The 20,653-nt window shown below is 33.3% G+C and overlaps 1 protein-coding gene across 1 annotated transcript; it reads left to right on the forward strand.

The window, feature by feature from the left end:
- The first annotated feature begins 15,137 nt into the window (after positions 1-15,137).
- Positions 15,138-18,176, forward strand: LOC131079244 (receptor-like protein 38). The gene has a single exon (XM_058017146.2). It carries the CDS (start codon positions 15,245-15,247, stop codon positions 17,936-17,938), a length of 2,694 nt encoding a protein of 897 aa, XP_057873129.2. The 5' UTR covers positions 15,138-15,244; the 3' UTR covers positions 17,939-18,176.
- The last annotated feature ends 2,477 nt before the right edge of the window (positions 18,177-20,653 follow it).

A 20,653-nucleotide genomic window follows, 5' to 3' on the forward strand; every position in this document is an offset into this window, starting at 1 on the left:
AATGAATCTTTAAAAAAATCAGGAATAGAAAATGTAGTGCTCAAAGTCTACTTTCCAAATATGTAATTTATTTTAATACCCAGATCTTAAAATTGAAGTTTTAATAGGCATTACTAAAACCTATAGTTTAAAAGTCACTTTTCAGGACCATACCATGCCCGTGTATGGCAAACATAATTTGACCTAAATGAAATTTTTTTATAAATCGTTTTGGGAAAAGATCTATAACTCACTCACCTTTGATGAGAATATTTTTTTGTAATTTTTTTCTGCATATTTTTTTTTGTTAATTTTTTATTGGGCATAATCATTGTTTTGAAAAATTCTTGTGTACGGCAAGCATAATTTGACCTAAACTTAACATTTTTTGGTTTTTTTTTTTTAAACTGTATAGAATTGTCTCTAGTTTGATGCCATATAAAATTTTTTTCAAAAAACTTAAAAACAAAAAAAGTTATTAAAAAACAAAAAAACCATGTTATTTCAAGTTTATAGACCTCTTTCATTAGTAGTTATTTTAAAAATAAAGATCAATTTTTTAAAAAAATTACATATTTAGAATCTAGATAGTCTCTACTATAATGGGTTTTCATTTTTTTTTTAAATTCTGAAAATTTGGTGTTTCGATATATTTTCGAAGTCATTATTTTATATGAAGATTGATTTGGCCTTCAAATTGCAGGTCAAACCAGGTCCAAGCCTAAGGATCGGCTCTCCAAGCCATTTCCCAAGCCAAAAAACTAAGCTACAACCGAACCAAAGTTGAATTTTTTAGAAACGGGATCCCGTTTATCCCATTTACAAAACGGGATCCCGTTTCGTTTTTTAAAATAATTAAAAAAATGTTTAGCACACAGGATCAAATGTAAACGAGATCCTGTTTCATTTTTTAAAATAATTAAAAAAATGTTTAGCACACGGGATCCCGTTTCAAAAACAAAACAGGATCCCGTTTTGTTTTAAAAAAAAAAAAAACTCTATATATACATGAAATATTAAATTTAAGTTTAAGTCATATTTCCCTTTGTCTTTTTCCTTTCTTATACTTTAAGTTATATTTTATGTATATATTAGCGGGATGTTTGAGAATGGTTTCAGATCTCTAAGAGTTATAATATATAGATTCTAGATTTTAGAAGATCTTATAAATTGTGACGTAATAGGACCTATAATGTCATAATACAACCTATTATGTCATAATAAGTCGCATTGGTACATAATAGGTCCTAATGTGTCATAATAGGTCATATTGTGTCATAATAGGTCCTATTGTGACATAATATGACCTATCACATCATAATAGGTCCTATTATTTCATAAGACCCCTCAAAAGAACCTATTATGATATTATACCTCTTAATATGAACTATTATAACTTAAGACCCCTTAGTAAGACCTATTATGTCATAATAGGTCCTATAATGTCATAAGACCCCTTAAGAGGACATGTCATGTCATAATAGGTCTTATTATGTCATAAGACCCCTTAAGAGGATGTATTATTATATTATACCCCTTAGTAGGACCTATTGAAGGGTATTATGTCATAATAGGATTGATTATGACATAATAGGACCTATGATGACATAATAGGTCATATTATGTCATCATAGGTCCTATTATGACATCATAGGTCCTATTATGTCATCATAGCTCCTATTATGACATCATAGGTCATATTATGTCATAAAATCCCTTACGAGGAACTATTATGACTTTATACCCCTTAGTAGGACTTGTTAAGAGGTATTATGTCATAACAAGACCTATTGTGACATAATAAGACCTATAATATCATAATACAACCTATTATGTAATAATAGGTCCTTTTGTGACATAATAGGTCCTTTTGTGTCATAATACCCCTTAAGAGGACCTATTATGACATTATACCTCTTACTATGACCTATTATGACATAAGACCCCTTAGTAGGACCTATTATGACATAATAGGATCGATTATCATATAATAGGACCTACTATGTCATATAGGTCCTATAATGTCATAAGACCCCTTAAGAGAACTTGTTATGTCATAATTGGTCCTATTATGTTATAAGACCCCTTAAGAGGACCTATTATAACATTATGCCCCTTAGTAGGACCTATTAAAGGGTATTATGTCATAAAAAGACCAATTGTGACATAATATGATCTATGATGATGTAATAGGTCCTATTATGTCATCATAGGTCCTAGTATGACATCATAGGTCCTACTATGTCATAAAACCCCATAAGAGGACCTATTATGACTTTATACCCCTTACTAGGACATGTTAAGGGGTATTATGTCATAATAGGACCTATAATGTCATAATACAACCTATAATGTCATAATAGGTCTCATTGTGACATAATAGTTCTTATTATGTCATAATATGACCTATTATATCATAAGATCCCTTAAGAGGACCTATTATGACATAAGACCCTTTAATAGGACCTATTATGACATATGTAGAGAAAGATAAGTTGGTTGGAAGAGAGAGATGGTATGTTTATATTCTAGTTGAGGGGTATTATGTCACAACAAGACCTATTGTGACATAATAGGACCTATAATGTCATAATATGACCTATTGTGACATAATAGGTCCTATTGTGACATAATACGACCTATTATGTCATAATAGGTCCTATTATGTCATAAGACCCCTTAAGAAGACCTATTATGACATTATACCTCTTACTAGGACCTATTATGACATAAGACCCCTTAGTAGAACCTATTATGACATAATATGATAGATTATCACATAATAGGACCTATTATGTCAAAATGGGTCCTATTATGTCATAAGACCCCTTAAGAGGACCTATTATGACATTATACCTCTTACTAGGACCTATTATGACATAAGACCCCTTAGTAGGACCTATTATGACATATGTAGAGAAAGATAAGTTGGTTGACAGAGAGAGATGTTACTTTTAGAGAGAGTTAAGGGGTATTATGTCATAATAGGACCTATTGTGACATAATATGACCTATAATGTCATAATACGACATGTTATGTCATAATAGGTCACATTGTGACATAATAGGACGTATTATGTCACAATATGACTTATTATGTCATAATAGGTCACATTGTGACATAATAGGACCCATTGTGACATAATAGGACCAATTGTGACATAATACAACCTATTATGTCATAAGACCCCTTAACAGGACCTATTATGACATAAGACCCCTTATTAGGATCTATTATGACATAATAAGATCGATTATCACATATGAGGACCAATTATGTCATAATAGGTCCTATAATGTCATAAGACCCCTTAAGAGGACCTAACATTATACCCAATTGTAGGACCCGTTAAAGGGTATTATGTCATAATAAGACTAATAATGACATAATAAGATCTATGATGATGTAATAGGTCCTATTATGTCATCATAGGTCTTATTATGACATCATAGGTCATATTATATCATAAAACTCCTTAAGAAGACCTATTATGACTTTATACCCCTTACTAGGACTTGTTAAGGGGTATTATGTCATAATAGAACCTATTGTGACATAATAAGACCTATGTTATGTAGGTAGGGGGTAAGGGGAAGTGTATAGAGATAGCAAAGATAAAGAGTAAAGAGTTAAGGACGTGAGAGAGAGGTAGAGACATAGTTTAGATTTTGGGAGAGAGGGGACAAAGTGAGATAGAAAGGAAAAAAAAGACAAAGAGAAATGTGACTTATATATAAATTTTACATTCATGTATATATAGCTTGCATTTTTTATTTTAAAAAAAAAAAGAAAAAAGAAAGAAGAAAATTTAAAAACGGGATCCCATTTCTAGATCTAGGCTTGGGATCCCGAAGCTAAATGGGATCCCGTTTCAAATTTTGGCTCGGGATCCCAATGGGAAATGGGATCCCATTTCGTTTCTCATGCGTTCTATGAGATTTGCCTTTTTTTTCTAAGTGTAAAAATTCCACACTAAGTGGACACAACTTTGTGCACTTACCCCTATCTAATTCATTTCAACTTCGTGTATAGATAGGTGCTAGTGGAAGGATTGCTTGAACTTGGTTTATGCTTTTTCTATCTTGATCCTTCCTTATGACTTCCTTTCCTCTTAGAACCTTTGGAGTGATTTGATAGGGTGGCACTTTCACTCACACTCATGCTTTCTGTTTCTTCTTTGTATTTTCCTATATCTATGTCACTCCCTCTTTTATCTATCTATTAATCTCTCCCCTCTCTTTTTATCCCTTTTTATCCATATCTTTTTTCTATCAAAGATCAATTGTATCTATACAACAAAAAACATGTAATCTAAGTGTTAATACATTTTCAAGAATTTTTTTAATTTCTTTATTTTTATACTTTTATTTTGGTTTTTTAACATGATATTTGTGCACTTTTAAATCATGTGTAATGATAATTGGATTTTTGTAGTGTAGATTTTTTTTAACAATGTAGGTTGGTGTTTGGTTGTCAGTAACACTAGCAATTATAATGGCAATATGAAAATTATAGGAATCATTCCAAACAAATTAATTTAATAATATGAAAATAGTTAACAATTACAATATAATATATTTTTCGAAATGGGAAGAGTGGGAGGAGAGGGAGCGAGAGGTGTGAGGGTTTCTACAGGAAACTGCATTGGAGAAAGAGATGAAGGTGATTATGTAGAGGAAAATGATGCAGATGATCCCCCCATCTACCTTATGTTGTGGCCTCCATTTTGTTTGAAATGGCAGTGAGGGGTAAGAGAAGCAACCGATGTGGGCTTGGTTGGAGTGATGTGGGCATGCAGGGTTCGAAGATTGTGGGAGTTGAAATTGATGCTTATGTGGAAAACATAGTCTAGAGAGATGTTATTAGTGGCCTTGTGGCTTCTTTGGAGCTACTTCTAGTGGTTGATGGGTTGTTTGTCCCCAACTATGGTCGTGGCTGAAATGGGTGTGGCTATTGGGGTCAAATCTTCTTTGTTTTGGGCCTGTGGGGGGTTTGTTGTTTCTTCCATTTGCGCTTGAGGGATACTTTGCCTTCTATTTGGATCATGTTATTGTGCATGGTGATCTTTGTGCAACCCGGTGTTGCCCTTGTTCTTCCAGAGCTTTAGGTGGTTGTGAAGGGTTTTGGGCTTTTCATTGGTTCCTCTTTGCTATTCTAGAAGTCACAACCATGATTTGTTGTTTTTATTTGGGGCTTTGTGGGCTTCAATAGCTCTTACTCAAGATGCTCAAGGTGGTTATGTTCTTTTTGGGGGGGGGTTGTGTGAAAGTTGTTGTTGCCTTGATTTGGAGGTTTTCACATTGGTTTATTTGAGGGCTTCTCTTGATGACCTAGCTTCTTCTATTCCCTTGTGATGTAAATATGATTATTTATATATTCCCTTTCTCTCCTTGCACTTCCGTGTTTATCGTGATCATTTAGGAGAGGTTTCCTTATTATGAGTTCCTTTGGAATCTCTTCAGCTTATTTTTTTTCTAAGATTGGGATCTGGTTTTTTTTGGTTGTATCACTTGACTCCTATTTGTCACTGTGGTTAGGGTTTTGCTATCCCTCTTCATCTTTTTTCCTTGGATTAAGTATTTTTGCTTCATGTTCTACATCTTTGGGTTACTCTGATTTTTCCTATAGAGGTGGTCATATCTTCTATTGAGGGGGAGATGGATGTGGCTAGAGTCGACCCTTATCCTATTCAAGTGTAAGTGGATGTTATTAGCTATGCATGGAAGTGATGTTGGGGGATTGATGAAGTCCTAAATTTTGGCTATAAGGGCGTTGATGATGAGTTTTGTGATCAATTCTTCCCTTTATCTCTTATTGAGGTAGAGATCTTGATTGGTAAGTTGTTCTTAGTGGTGTTTAGTCTCAAGGATAAGATTGTGGGAGCCTTGACAAAACCCATAGTTGTGGTTGAGGGAGCTTTGCCTATCGAGGTGGAGATGTTGCTTAGGGATGGTGTTGGAGTTAACCTTTATCCTATTGAGGTGGAGTTGGGTGTTGCGGTTGATGCTAGTAGGTGTTGGTGGGAGGCTAATGGTGCCCTATTTCTTGGTTGTATGGGAATAGAGGATGGTATTTTAATTGGTTTCTCTCATTTATCACCTATTGAGGTGATGACCTTGAAGGGTATAATGTGCTCAACTTTGTTCATTCTCAAGATTAAGGTTATGGGAGCCTATCAAAAACCCAATGTTTCAAGTTGTGGGAGCCTTGTAAAACTCACTCTCAAGGTTGAGAGAGCTTGGAAAAAGAACCTATATTTTTTGTTTCTCTCAGGGACAGGTTGAATACTAGTAGTTTTCAAGGGCCCAATTTGGCCAATGTTTGTTTTTGGTTAGGATTTGGATTTTTGGTTCTTTGTGGTTTGGAGATTTTGTTACAAGTTATGGGAGCCTGGGAAAACCCTTCATGTTGGCTGAGGGTGCCTGAAAACACCCTTGTTCTTTGTTTCTGAAATTCTATTATTTTCTGATTTAGACCCTCTGCTTGGGACAACCAGTTTTGTAAAGTTTTACACTTGATGTTTGACTTGTGTTTGGTTAGTTGTGGTTTCTCTAAGTTTTGTTGATGTTTGGTGCAATCTTTGGTTTTGGGCTCTGGATGCCCATAAGTCCAAAAGGTTTCAAGTCCTTTCTAAAACATGTTGTTCGCTGTCAGATAGTCTAGTCCATTAATTGTTGGAAGTTCTTTGGTTGTAAGGGTTTCAGGGCCCTTCAAAATATATTTTATCCTAATCAAAACAATAAAAATATAATATGAATATTATAATTTAGTCTTAATTATTAGTTTTGCATATGAATTGCATGATTCGACACATTTGACTTGTTAGTCGACTATATCCAATATTCCAACCCAATATCAACATATAAACATGCTCCACACATTTGATATAACCTCCTAATCTAGCCAATCAAGAAAGATTACTCATCTTATTTCTAGCCACAAAATTTCCCTTTATTGACCTCTTTTTAATAAATACATTTATATATTTATTCTTGTTTTGATATTGAATAAACATTGTTTTTTTTGTATGTCTAGTTGTATGAATTTGTTATGATTTTCTACATCTTAGTTTTCAACATTCATTGTGCATTATAAAATGCATTATATTGTTTAGGTGATTCTCATTACTTAAGTAGTTTATAGATCCTATTGTCTTTTCATCATTTCCTATGGTTGAATTAAATCAATGTTTATTAAGTGTGAGAATGTTAGTTCTAGCTTACCAAGTGAGATATACATCACTTTTGGTGTGTTTTTTTACTTACAAGGTGTTTCTTGACATTTCTTCGTGTCTCCCTTTTGTAGTTTGATGTTTATAATATTTTCAATTTATGTTTTGTATTAAAAAAGTGGGGAAGGGCCCCAACCAATTATAGATCTATCATCAACCATAAAAATATATAATCGGAACATAACCAGTCACATAAAATATCAAATTGGGGCAACCAACAAAGTAACAACAAAGCTAGAGGCAGAAAAGTTACATCCTAATTGAATTGGAGATTTTGGGACTGTTTATCTAACCTCCTAATATTATAAAATGATGACACAATATAGGGGAATTTTTCCCCAAAATGAGCAACTATCCAAGTAATCCAATATTACAATCAAAATAGTGTTCACCCATAGAAAATGGTGGTTCATCAGATAAATAGGTAGGAAAAAAAAAACATCATTAGGGATAATAGAAATACCATCAAATGAAATAGGAAAAACCTTGCCACCACTATGAATAGAGGAACTATTCTAGTAAACATCAACTCAATAAATAGCAAAAGAAACCAAAAACTCAACATTGCTCATTTTATTTTCAAAAGTAGTTTTGGAAAGGCAAACGACACCAACAATTAAATCTATCGTAGAATGGAGAGGGGTAGAAGTATTTGGAACAAGAGATGGCCCCAAATTCTTGGGCAAAATTACTAAACTTGGAGGAGAAGAAATAGTAGTGGGTGGAATAGAATCCTCTAAAATAACATCATCCTTAGAAGCAACACTAGAAAAAATAGTAAGCTGGTCACGAACAACATTTTCCCACCAAGTTGAGGAAGACTGTATGCGATCACTATGAAAGTACTTAGAAGCCAAATGCTAGGTAGCAAAACAAAACCTACAACTGAAAGGGATCCCCTTGTAGTGCACCAATTGAGACCAAGACCTATCAATTTTTGGTCTATGTTACATATTAATTTTAATTGAATAACTTATTGAAATGTTATGATTACAAAAAAAAAAAATCATACAAATAATAATTTGATGAGTAAGAATAAGATGAGAGGTTACCTACATTGCAATCCCACCTTAAATATCTATATCTAGATTTTCCTATCAACCTTTCTTTCATTTTTTATTTTTTAACAACATCTTATTTATATATTATAAATTCTTCACAATTTAACAAAATTTTCATACATACTCATTATTTTAAACGTGTACACAATAAATCCTTATATATATGATAGAATAAAACCATTTTAAATAAAAAATATCGTCAATAACATCTGCATAAGGTAGAATAAAACCATTTTAAATAAATAATATCGTCAATAACATCTGCGTATATAAGACACTCTCAAAGAAAATCTTGGCCCCCTCCGCCCGGCAGAGAATCAGAAAAAAAAAAAGAAGAAAAAGTTTAGTGAAAGAAATAGGATTGGTCTGGTGACTTTCATTTATCTTTATCTTTGTCCTTTCACTGATTTGCGTGAGTTTGGGTAGAAAAAGGTGCTGAAATGGGTCCTTTTTTACTTTCAAATTTGGGCGCAATCCCCGGCAGAAATGACTTCACTGATTTACTGACTTTGGTTTACTTTGAAAATTAGTAATTCATTTGGACGGGAAAATGTTGATTTACTTTGAAAAATTGGAGTCATGTCGACTCAACATTTTAATTTATTAATTAGTTAAAAAGTAATTAATGATCTAAAAGAGTCTTATAAAATATTTATCTTTAAAGCATGATATCATTTTAAAATATCTTAATAGTATATATATATGAAAATGTTTTAGTGTTCTTTTTTTTTCATCATTTCAATGTATCTATTTTGTCCACAATTAGTTTAAAATTAGTTAATGACTTAAAAGGTTCCTATAAGATATTTATATTTAAAGCATGATATCATTTTAAAATCTCTTAATATTAATAATTGTGTCTATATATATGAAAATATTTTAGTGTTCATTTTTTTTTTGTCATCATTTCAATATATCTATTTGTCCACAATGAAATAACTAGTGTGTAAAATGATGTATTTTTTCATCATAATGCATGCTTCTCTATTCTATTTAATCATTGTTTTAGTCTTAAATACATGGATTTGGTCAAAGAAATTTTCTTTTTTCTTAAGAAGATCCTAAATAGTGTCTAAAGATACCACTCATGTTCTTGATTTAGGTGGTGAAAACTATTACAATACAATTCAAGACCCTACAAAATATATAATGTTTAGATCCATGGACTAGGTCAAGTTTCCATGTAGGGTTCAATTTTGTGCCCATGAACATGAGTTATGTTGTGCAAAGTGATTCATGATCGGAAACCATAACTCTCTTGGAATTGAGGTGTTCAACTAAAGACCTTGATTTTCTATCATATTAGTAAATCAAGATCCATAATAAATATTGATTTGAGTCTCTTTATTTTATCTATTTATTTTTTTATAATTTATTGGTTTAATTAGTCCTAGTTCTTTATCCTAGGTTAAATTTTTATCAATTGTGATTTAACTAATTTACCTATATTCTTATGTATTTTTCTGGATTCGATTGTGTGTATTTTTTCCATCAACATTTCGAATCACACTCTGTGATTCATCATTAGGATGAAAAGGATTCCAAAGACATCATGAATCACGGAGTGTGATTCGAAACATTGATGGAAAAAAATACACACAATCGAATCCAGAAAAATACATAAGAATATAAGATGGATTATGGAAATCTCATAGCTTTAATTTACCTATGTTATATTTCATGCAATGTGCATTACTTTCCCTTACATAAAATTATGAATTTGACATTTGAGCTTCTCTCACATTTTTTTCTAGTGTTTTGACCAGATTTCTCTATATCTTTGATTTTTTGATATGACATTTGTTATTGTTTTCGATTATTATTTTTGAAATGAAAAGGTTTCTGATCCACCCTAATATATGTTTCATTGATTTATTTTAGTTAGGAGTTGGTCTGAATTATTTGGTATCTCTTTGATCCTTAAGTACACACCATCACTTTCGTAGATTAATTGCTATGGAAGGTTATTTACCTTTGCATATAAGCTCATTTTCTACATATGATGATCTCTTTTTATTTGACCTATGATAATGAATTAGCTACTACTTTATCATCTTATTAATTGGATACATGATCTATGGAGCTTGATTCATATGATGTTGTACCTAGTGAGAATACTCCATCTTTTGACCTGGTATTTATTTATGCCAAAATATTCTCCTTTATGTGTATCTTTTGCTCCATATTTATTTAAGGAATATAGCGTTGTAAATACACATTTTTCATGTTTTCATAAGGTTACTAGTTATTATTCTATACTTATTCTCTCATCGTATATCAATATTTTATTTAAAGAGGAGCATCATTCTTGTCCTTAATCTTCTCATGGTGTAGATGACAATCTTTGATTCTTTATAATCTGGAATTTATGGGGAACATTTGCTTAATACATGGTTTTAAACATCTAAACAAGTATAATTTAGTGCACTAGCATCATCTAATAATTTCTACTCACAAATGTTTGTATAGACTTGGTAATAAACTATCATTTGTTAAAATCTATTAATCATTCATCAACATGAATTGAGTATATAGAGAAGACTAAAGGAATTTATGTGTCAAACTAGTAAAGTGGATAGACTATAATGGTCAAGCACTTAATACATGAATAACCAAATTATTTAATTTGTATCTATAGATGGATGGTATTTTACAACATTACATTAGGATATATTAGTGGTCATGTAAGAAGGAAATATTTAGTATTATTCTCACTACCATCAACACCAAAAAAAGACATTTGCATCATACCCGGTATTTAGAAGTTCAAGTTCTTTTACTTGGGAAATAAAAAATTCTAGTCTAGAAAGGGATTTGTGTGCACCTTAAAATCATCAAGTTTGTGTCTCATAACAGCATATAACATAGATCAAACCTCTCTAGGTATGAGCTTCACACACTTATCAATAAGCTTCTATATAATGGTTGTGCTAATGAATATATAAATGCCATCATGTAGAAAAGTCCACTATTCAAACATCCAAGAAGTAAAATTATTCTCTCCAAAGGCCTCACTATAGCACATGCCCTAGTTATATTCCACCACCATCTATTTATGTGACATGCAACTAGAGAGTGTTAGAGTGTACATCTATGTGATATTTATGGAAAGAGATGACTCACAATCAACTGGTTAGCTCTCATATTTTCATGCATAAATAAATAGACACACACTAGAATAAACTCATTGGTGGATTGGTCTAGTTAGATAAATAAAAGCTAAATTCTTTCTATGATTTTAGTGTAGGCAAGCATCTTATCTTGTTGATTATATGCTAAAGACCTATAAATTTACTAGGATTAGAATGAAGCATTCTCAACTATACATCCATATAATTATAACAATTCATGTTTGCACTCATATTGGAATCTTAATTTCTCCTCTTACTCTTTATGCCCAAAGAGAACTTTATCTTTATAGTAATATGGCAATTTTGTTAGTGCTTATCATTATAGTTATGTCACGCATGAAAATAGATTATACAAATTACTACTCTAAGTAGTTCATCCTAGAGTTATAATAATGTAATTATACCTAGGGAAACCTAAAATCATCATCACAACATTGTAAACGTAATATGATTTTATTTTTTCTTTGAATGTGTGTATCTTTCTATAATCCTCTCTCACATACAAGAAGTGTTTGCATATTTCTTAGTAAAGGTAATATAGTTAAAATATTATGCACTTTCCTTTTAACAATTTAGGACATTTAGGTGTTACATAGATTCCTTAACATACATAATCATCTATGATAAAAGTAGTATTTCCAACAACAATTACACTAATAAGTACTAGGAAATTATAGAATGAACACCATGGGAATGTTACTATTAAATCAAAGGTAAATAATGAAATTATTGTTAAACAAAATGTTCTCTCATATATTTATTAAATAAGGTTTGGGAATGATCCCTAGAGTGCAATCCTAGGATAGAGAACTCTCCTTTTCAATGGATTGAGCATAATTAGTCATGAAGAAAAGACATGAGGAACAACAATCAACATGAGTCCAAAATGAGTGTGAAAGTTTAGAGGGATGTAATTTACAATAGAAAATTTAGCCCCCACTTCAGTAGAAGCATGACCTTACACTCATACTCTAGGTAAAGTATAGGATAGCATAGAATGATTTTCACCAAGACATTAAATAGGTAAGAGAACACCAAGCCCCCATGACTTATGATCTTATCAATCTAATATATCAAGAAAAAAAAGAGCAATATTATCAACATAGGTCTTACATACACATGGATCACACAAGAACAAAGTGAGTTATGACATCTAGGTATAGTAAGCAATATTGCTTACTAGAAGCCATAAGAGAAGAAGACATTACAACTAGGACTAGTAAGGACTACATACTGGGATTCATGTTAGGAGAATCAAATATGTCTAGGAAGGTCTATTATGCTAGTTGACTCTTGCTAAGGAAGATTACAAAGAAAAATATTTGCTTGATTGATAATTAAAAAAATGCAACTACAAAATGGGTGTTGTAATGTGCACCAAGAAAATATTTGATATGAAATGGAAAAATGGGTGCTATAGTAGACCCAAGCACATCACAGTGTGTGCTCAAAGTGTACAAAACAAACTCGTGGTATGTGCACAAAGTGTAACATATAGGGAAGTGTATGCCCCCATGTTAAAGTGATTGCATATGCCTTATCGAGAGCTAAATCTTTAAGGTAGAATATATACGTCCAATAGAAAAGAACATTGCAACTATGAAATGCCCACAAACATATTCAAATCAAAGGTGAAAGTCACAAGAAATGAAAGATCCAATAAGGGATCAACTATCTAAGGTCAGTATGCACATTAGATAAATCATGTATATCAAGTATAGTTGTTTTGAATTAACCTCATCCCCCAAAGGTAGTGGAACTACAAGCACAATGGAAGAAGAACATATAAGATAAACAAAATGTCCTTTTGGGTCAACATGAAAGAGGCCAAAAGGATCTTAACACTTTTCATCATCCCCAACTAGAGAATACATAAGCACGTTTATGACAAAAGCACAATTATGAAATAACATGTATACAACATATAGAAGAATGATGATACAAATAGAGGAATGTTATGATAGGGTCAATCCCTATGTATCCTAGTTCTAATGAAGAAACAAGGGTTATCCAAAGAGAGGTTAACAAATAATAAGACATGCCAAGCATCACATTATGGGGCATTACGTTACATGCAAGTAAACACACAAAAAGAAGGAATCTACAACATGAATGAGTTTGTCTAGAAAATCATCCACTAGCAAGGTAGATGGAGCTATGTCTAGTGTCATACATGGATCATGCTCTAATGAAAGATCATAATGTGTCTCACTAGGAGCTAGAATTAGTGCTCTAGAAAATATCAAAGACAACTCATCATTATTATTCTCAACAATTTTAATATTATCATCAAAATCATCATCTAAATTCATCACAATAGGAGATTTGATAGGCGGAGAAGAAGAAGAATCACTTGGAACCAACAACTTCAACTTGTGATAAGGTTGTGTGAAGTAAGGCTCCTCTCTAGGATTGGTTGATGGTAAGAAAGGCTAAGAAGACGCGATCAAATTAGCATTTGATTTCTTAAAGGCAAAATAATTTTTGGAAGCAATCTCAGAAGCCTTGGCATGACATTTTCGTTGTTTTTCTCTTGCACTATGATTTCATTGGTTATGACTCGAAGTATTTGTAGAAGAAGGTTCGTGATCCTCAACATTGATTCCTTTTCTTCCTTTGCTCTAGGATTGAAATAAGGAATGAAAGGAATCACTAAAGGTTGAGAGATGAAGGTGTCATACCTTTCCCTCTTTGTCCTTTATAGGATTATGGAGGTGGGAGTGCAACATATATAGGAGCAAGGTTAGGAGTAGGAAGGGTTCCCAGCCCAGGATGTGGTTCACTCATTATCTATAAGGTAGGAAGAGCTATTTCTATATCCATAGACGACAAAGGATCCTTAAGAGTAGCAATTGAAGTGGACCACAAAGGATTACCTAAGGATAAGGCAATTATCGTATTGGCATTGAACTTTGATAGGAAAGGAATATGATATCTAGATAAGATTTAAGTTATAACTCGTGTGTAGTAGACCACATTGTGGCGAGGAAGGCCATTAGAAATATTGGAGAAGTTTGAGGAAGAGGGGTTGATATGGTCTTTCAGAAGAAAAAAATAAAAAAATATAGCCTTTATGTAATGCTATATCCTACAAGCCTTTGAAGAATATGTTGCTATTGTTAGGTTTAAGCCATTAAATGCTTTTACAAGATGCCTTGCACAATCGCTGCAAAAGGAAGAACATATCCCTGAAAATTTATGACGTGCAATTTGACATCTGTGCCTCAAGTGACCTCTAGCAAGTGCATGGCAATGTCTATCCAGCACCCAAATTGTACCATTGATTAGATTTAATAATTAATTGAAAAAAAAATACCTATTGTATTTTAATTATTAATTATTTAAGAAACACGGTCAATGATACAGTCTGGGTGGTGCATAGACACAGGCCAAGTGTTGCAATCACGTAGCTTATCACGACAGATCGCACCATATTTTATGATCAAATCATGCTCTTCTCCTTTCTGTAAATTTACGCAGTGTGACGTCACGAACAGTCAAGAAATTTGGTTTGTTCCCCACGTTCCATGCATAGATCACATTCTTCAATCACACAATTGGCTTTGGTCTACTTGAAACGACATCGTATGACACAAAGATTGGATTCAGACATTTACACTCCATTCTGGACCGCAGAGAGGTCACACCTGATAATCGTACAAGGCTCGATGGCTAGCAATAATATCTTATGAAGAAGTACAGATTTTCCATTACTTTCTTCAATGTCCAAGAATTCTTGACTCGCGCTCACACAGAGAATTGGAGCAGGCTTCAAGTCATTCTGTATTATATATTCAATTAGAGGCTCTGAAACCCCACAGAAAAGGAGCAACTAATTAAAATGTTTTGGGTGGCTGTAGCCCTTCTTCTGTTCTTGCAACTTAATGGCGGTCACTCTTGTCCAAGCCATGAAAGAGATTCCCTTTTGCGTTTCAAAGCATCTGTTGTTGATCCGTACAATGTACTACTCAACTCATGGCAGGGTTTCAACTGTTGTGAGTGGAATGGAATCCAATGCCATCCTCACACAACTCACGTCATTCGTCTCGATCTCCACAGTCCCTTTTATGCTCTGAGTAATAACAGCGGTGATGTTCTTTCCCCATTGTTCAATCTGGGACAGTTGGAGCATCTGGACCTAAGCTGGAATAATTTCAGCGGAGTTTCCATCCCTCCTGGATTGGGCAGACTCAAGAGTTTGCGCTACTTGTGCTTATCAGATGCTGGGTTTATTGGAGATATTCCCACGGAGCTGGGGAACATGTCTACTTTACAGTACTTGGATCTCTCTGACAATGCTCTGAGAATGATGCAAATGTGGACGTGGACTGGAAACATGAGAGATTTGCAGGAGCTGATCCTGGACGGAGTGAAAATGTCGGGAGTGGAAAACAATGAGTTGGACGACGCTCTCTCCACCATGTACACTCTCAGCCGTCTTCAAATGTCCAACCGTGATCTTTCTGGAGAAATTCCCCATTCCCTTGCCAACCTCACCAATCTGACTCACCTCTATCTTGAAGGGAACTATTTCAATGGCAGCATCCCTTCTGTCCTGCTGAGCCTTCCAAGACTTACAGAGCTCGATCTGAGTACCAATGTATTGACTGGTAAAATCCCTTCCTTGGCCAACCTCCCGTCCCTTGCCGACCTTGACCTGAGTAATAACCTTCTGAATGGCAAAATCCCCACTTCCATTGGCCAACTCTTATCTCTGGAATCGCTTGATCTAAGCCACAACAAATTAGAAGGTGCCATCCCTGTAAACATTTCCAATCTTTCCAAACTGGGGAACCTTTTGCTGCACTCGAACCGGTTATGGGGGGATTTTTCAGAGTCTCACCTTAATAATCTCAGCCAACTTGTCTATGTACAAGTTTCCGGTAATCTCTTAACTGTCAAGTTCAGTCCAACCTGGATTCCAAAATTCTCTTTGCAAACGCTGGGATTAAGTTCATGTAACATCGAAGGCGGATTTCCAACATTCCTAATAACTCAATATGAGATTAACTCCGTGGATTTGTCCAACAACAGTCTTGCAGGAAATATTCCCCAGTGGATATGGGGTGTCCAATCCCTTGGGTTTCTTAATCTTTCCCATAATCACTTTGCAGGAGTTCTACCTCATTCGTTGATGGGTAGTCAATTCGGGATTCTGGATTTGCATAGCAATAATTTACAGGGTCAGCTTCCGATCCTTTCTAATGGGCTATGGTTGTTGGACGTGTCAGAGAATCAACTCAGTGGACCCATTCCAGCAGAAATTGGTGAGTATCGTAAACTTGGATATCTCTCTCTCTCTCGAAATCATCTCAACGGTAGCATTCCATCTTCTATATGCAAAATAGATATTGTGGATCTCTCAAAAAACAAGCTTACAGGTAACCTTCCCGCCTGTTTAGAAAATTCTTCTTCAATTGAGATGTTGAACTTAGAGAACAATCATTTGGAGGGCAATTTGTCACTGCAGTTTGCAAACATGCCTTCTCTTCAAACATTAAAATTGGGTGGAAATGGACTAAATTCGTATATCCCATCCTCTCTTGCAATGTGTACGCAGTTGGAGATACTAGATTTGAACAACAACAAAATGAGAGGGAACATACCAAATTGGATAGGGAAACTTTCAAACCTTAAGATTTTGATCTTGAGATCAAATAGATTTGAAGGCAAAATACCTTTAGAAGTTACAACTTTGCCACTTCTTCAAATATTGGATCTTTCATCCAACAGATTTTCAGGAATCATTCCAGTCAACATCTCATCTTTGCAGGCTATGAGAAATCAAACAGTGACTACTGAAATATTTCATTTTCCAGTTCATTTTCCCGATTATTCTTGGTCTTTCTTAAATCCAAACTTTCTAGATCGTTCAAGTTCAAGCTTTGCTGATCGAGAGACAATCATTAACAAAGCACGGGAGATGGAGTATGCAAGATCATTGGCACTGGTAAAATGTATTGATTTTTCAAACAACAACTTAGCTGGTGGCATTCCTCAAAACATTGGGTTGCTTGAGGGTTTGGTTATCCTTAATATTTCAAGAAACCATATTACGGGTGAAATCCCGAAGAGTTTGGGGAAAATGGTACAGTTGGAATCTCTTGATCTCTCACACAATCAACTGTCTGGAGAGATCCCTTTGGAGCTGCAATCGCTCACATTCTTGGGCTACTTGGGCTTGTCCCACAATCATCTTTCTGGTAAGATACCGCAAGGGGGACAATTCTACACGTTTGAGGCAACATCCTTTTCAAACAATGCAGACCTGTGCGGCCTCCAACTTAACACAACCTGTTGCGGCCTTCACCAAAATAAATCCTGTCCTGCAAGCACTCCGCCAGCGATTAATGTTGATAAGATAGATGATGATGAGGATGAAGATATATGGTGGGGAGTTGGCCTGGGAATTAGCTTTGCAATCGGATTTTCTATTGTAATTGGAGTGTTGTGTCTTACCACAAACTGGAGTTGTAAATGCATCCTCATGATGGATAACATTATCATTTATCTTTTTGAGAGATTTCGAAAATAGCTGTTCTTCCATGGCTATGGTAGAAATTTTCTACATCCATGATAGAAGTATGTAAGGTGATTTGTAAGTTGTAGAAGTTATCTACAACTATGATAGAAATAGAAATATGATAGACTATAGAGGCATTAGTTTCTTGTGATATAATGTTGGCCTATCTAATAATATTGAGGTCAATCTAGTTTTGTAAGCATATGGTTTATGCATATTTTTACTATATAAACTTTAATTTTTGTTTATATATTATTGTGTTTGTGTTAAAAATTTAAAGCAAGGCATTTGTTTTATTCTTTGATGTGATCAATCAATCAATTTTTTATTTATGTATGTTTAGGAGGATAGTGAAATGTATACATCTAAAAAAAATTTGAGATAAATTAATTAAATATTAATTATTTAATTAATGTCTATTCTTTTATCAATAAATAAATTATTTAATTTATTTATGTGATTCCTTCTTACTCTATTTTTCTTGGGATCAAATAAATAATAGTTTATTTACCTAAATCCTATGCCTTTTAAAGTATCCATTAACTAATTAACTATAAATTATTTAATATTTTCAAAGACAAAGTCGATTCTTCTAAGTCCACCTCACCCTCCACATCACTCTTCCATGTCCAATGTCTACCTCATATACCACCTCATCCTCATGTGGCTAAGAAAATTAAATATTTTTAATATTTAATTGGCTATTTATCTTCAACATCTTTCCCTAGTCAAAAGGAAGTGGGAGACTTATGTGTCACCATATCTCATATTCATTCTCCACCTTTCCTATTCTCAAGACTTTGGTCCCTCCACCTCACCATGGTCAAAGGTGACTCATGAGACACATATCTCATGATGCCTACCTTTTCTCTCACGTTGTAACAACTTGGAATATTTCCTCCTCCTCCTCCTTCTCAAGGTCATGGATAGCATCACAGCATTTGGCCTCTCCTCACACCTTTTCCTCCACCTTGTCAATGTAGGAGGAACATCCTCCTCCTTTTTCTCTCACAATCCAATAATTTCAATCTTAATCGTCTAGTCTTAAGACCAAATCCTATCTATTAATCTTTTCCACCTAGAATCAAATCCTCGGATGTCCTATAAAAGGAGACTTCATATCCTCATTTTAGCTAATAGTCAAGAGTTTAGTGTGCCTATTATGCTTTCAAGAGATCATGGAAAATATTAAAGTGTGTTATTGGCTTAAATAGCATTAGCATTAGCATTAGCTTAACCTCATATTTTCATTTTAGCTTCATCATAGCAATAGTTTTCATATTCATAATAGCTTTTCTCCATATTAGTTTCATACCGTTTCATCATCACTATCTTAGTTTGCATTTTAGGAACATTCCACTTTGCATCATTCAATTACCATATAGTTCAACCCTTTGAAGTCATCTTGGAATAGTTTGTGTATAAGTTTTGAGAGAAGATAGTGACAACAAGATCTCAAAAGGAAGAGAGATAATTGAACACATTAAAGGAGCTAGTTGAAAGGTATATGGTTTTGTTTCTTATTGTTTCATTAGTGGACTTGTGAAAAGTGGGATTTTAGGTAATTTGTGGTTTATCATTGTGTTCCACTTAGTTTCCAAATTCCAAGCTCACATTTATATTTTATTTTGATATGTTTGTGTTACTTTTGTTTTATTGAGGGGCATAGAAGATGGGTAAAATGGTTCTTGTTAAATGCTTGATTGAAAAAGCATTAACAAGCTACTTGCCAAATTAAAAAGCTTTAGAAATTTCAAATATAGATTTTGACTTTATTTTACATGTTACAAAGCAAATATAATGGCTTTTTAACCATTCTTGCTTTGTTATTAGGAGTGATTACTATATGAATAGCAAGAGGTGTGAAAGAAAACTAAAGATAACACTAGCAAATATGAAAGATAAAAATTCTTGTCTAGAATGCACATAATTGTGATTTTAAAAAATTCATATTGCTAAAAACAAAATAGAGTCAAGAAATGTCATGATAAATCTTGGTAAAACTTCAAATATAAAGTAATGTGTAAGTTCTCCCTACCGAAGTTCTCCCTACCGTTAGCTTCTAAAGACTTCAATTTCTTATGATATAATGTTGACTTACGTAATAGGCAGTGTGTACATCTTGTTTTGGTACGTCTTTATCTTTATTGGGGTCGTGAAAGATGGATACTATGGCTCGTATTAAAAGCTTGATTAACATCTAGCACTAACCAATTATTTTTCATACCAAAATATTTTAGCAATTTTAAATATAAATCCTCTCTTGAATTTACATGTCACAATTTGTAATAAAGTGTAAAGTAACATGTTAACCATTCTTTCTTTATTGTTTGGACAATTGGAGGTGTGAAACAAAAGTGAAGTGGCTAGCAAATATAAAACGTAAATAGTCTTGTTTTGGGTGCACTTAATTATAATTTAAAATAATTCATATAGTAAAAATTCTAATAAAGAGAATTTGAAAAGATTTATATAAAAGAAAAGAAATGCACTTCAAATTGGCATATCATTTTTTTATTTCATATTACAAATATAAATTCATTTTTGGTAAAAATGTGTAATAATAGATTATTAGTCAAATAAAATATGCTATTAAAAAATGAAAGTTGATATTCTATTGAATGGTGATTATTTTCCTATTTTTGTATGATAATAATATTACTAAAGGAATGCATTGGTACATAAAAAAGATCAAAAATATAATAATAAAGATGAAGATTGTTTTTG

The sequence above is a fragment of the Cryptomeria japonica genome, chromosome 4 (assembly GCF_030272615.1).
Source record: "Cryptomeria japonica chromosome 4, Sugi_1.0, whole genome shotgun sequence".
NCBI classification, from domain to species: Eukaryota; Viridiplantae; Streptophyta; class Pinopsida; order Cupressales; family Cupressaceae; genus Cryptomeria; species Cryptomeria japonica.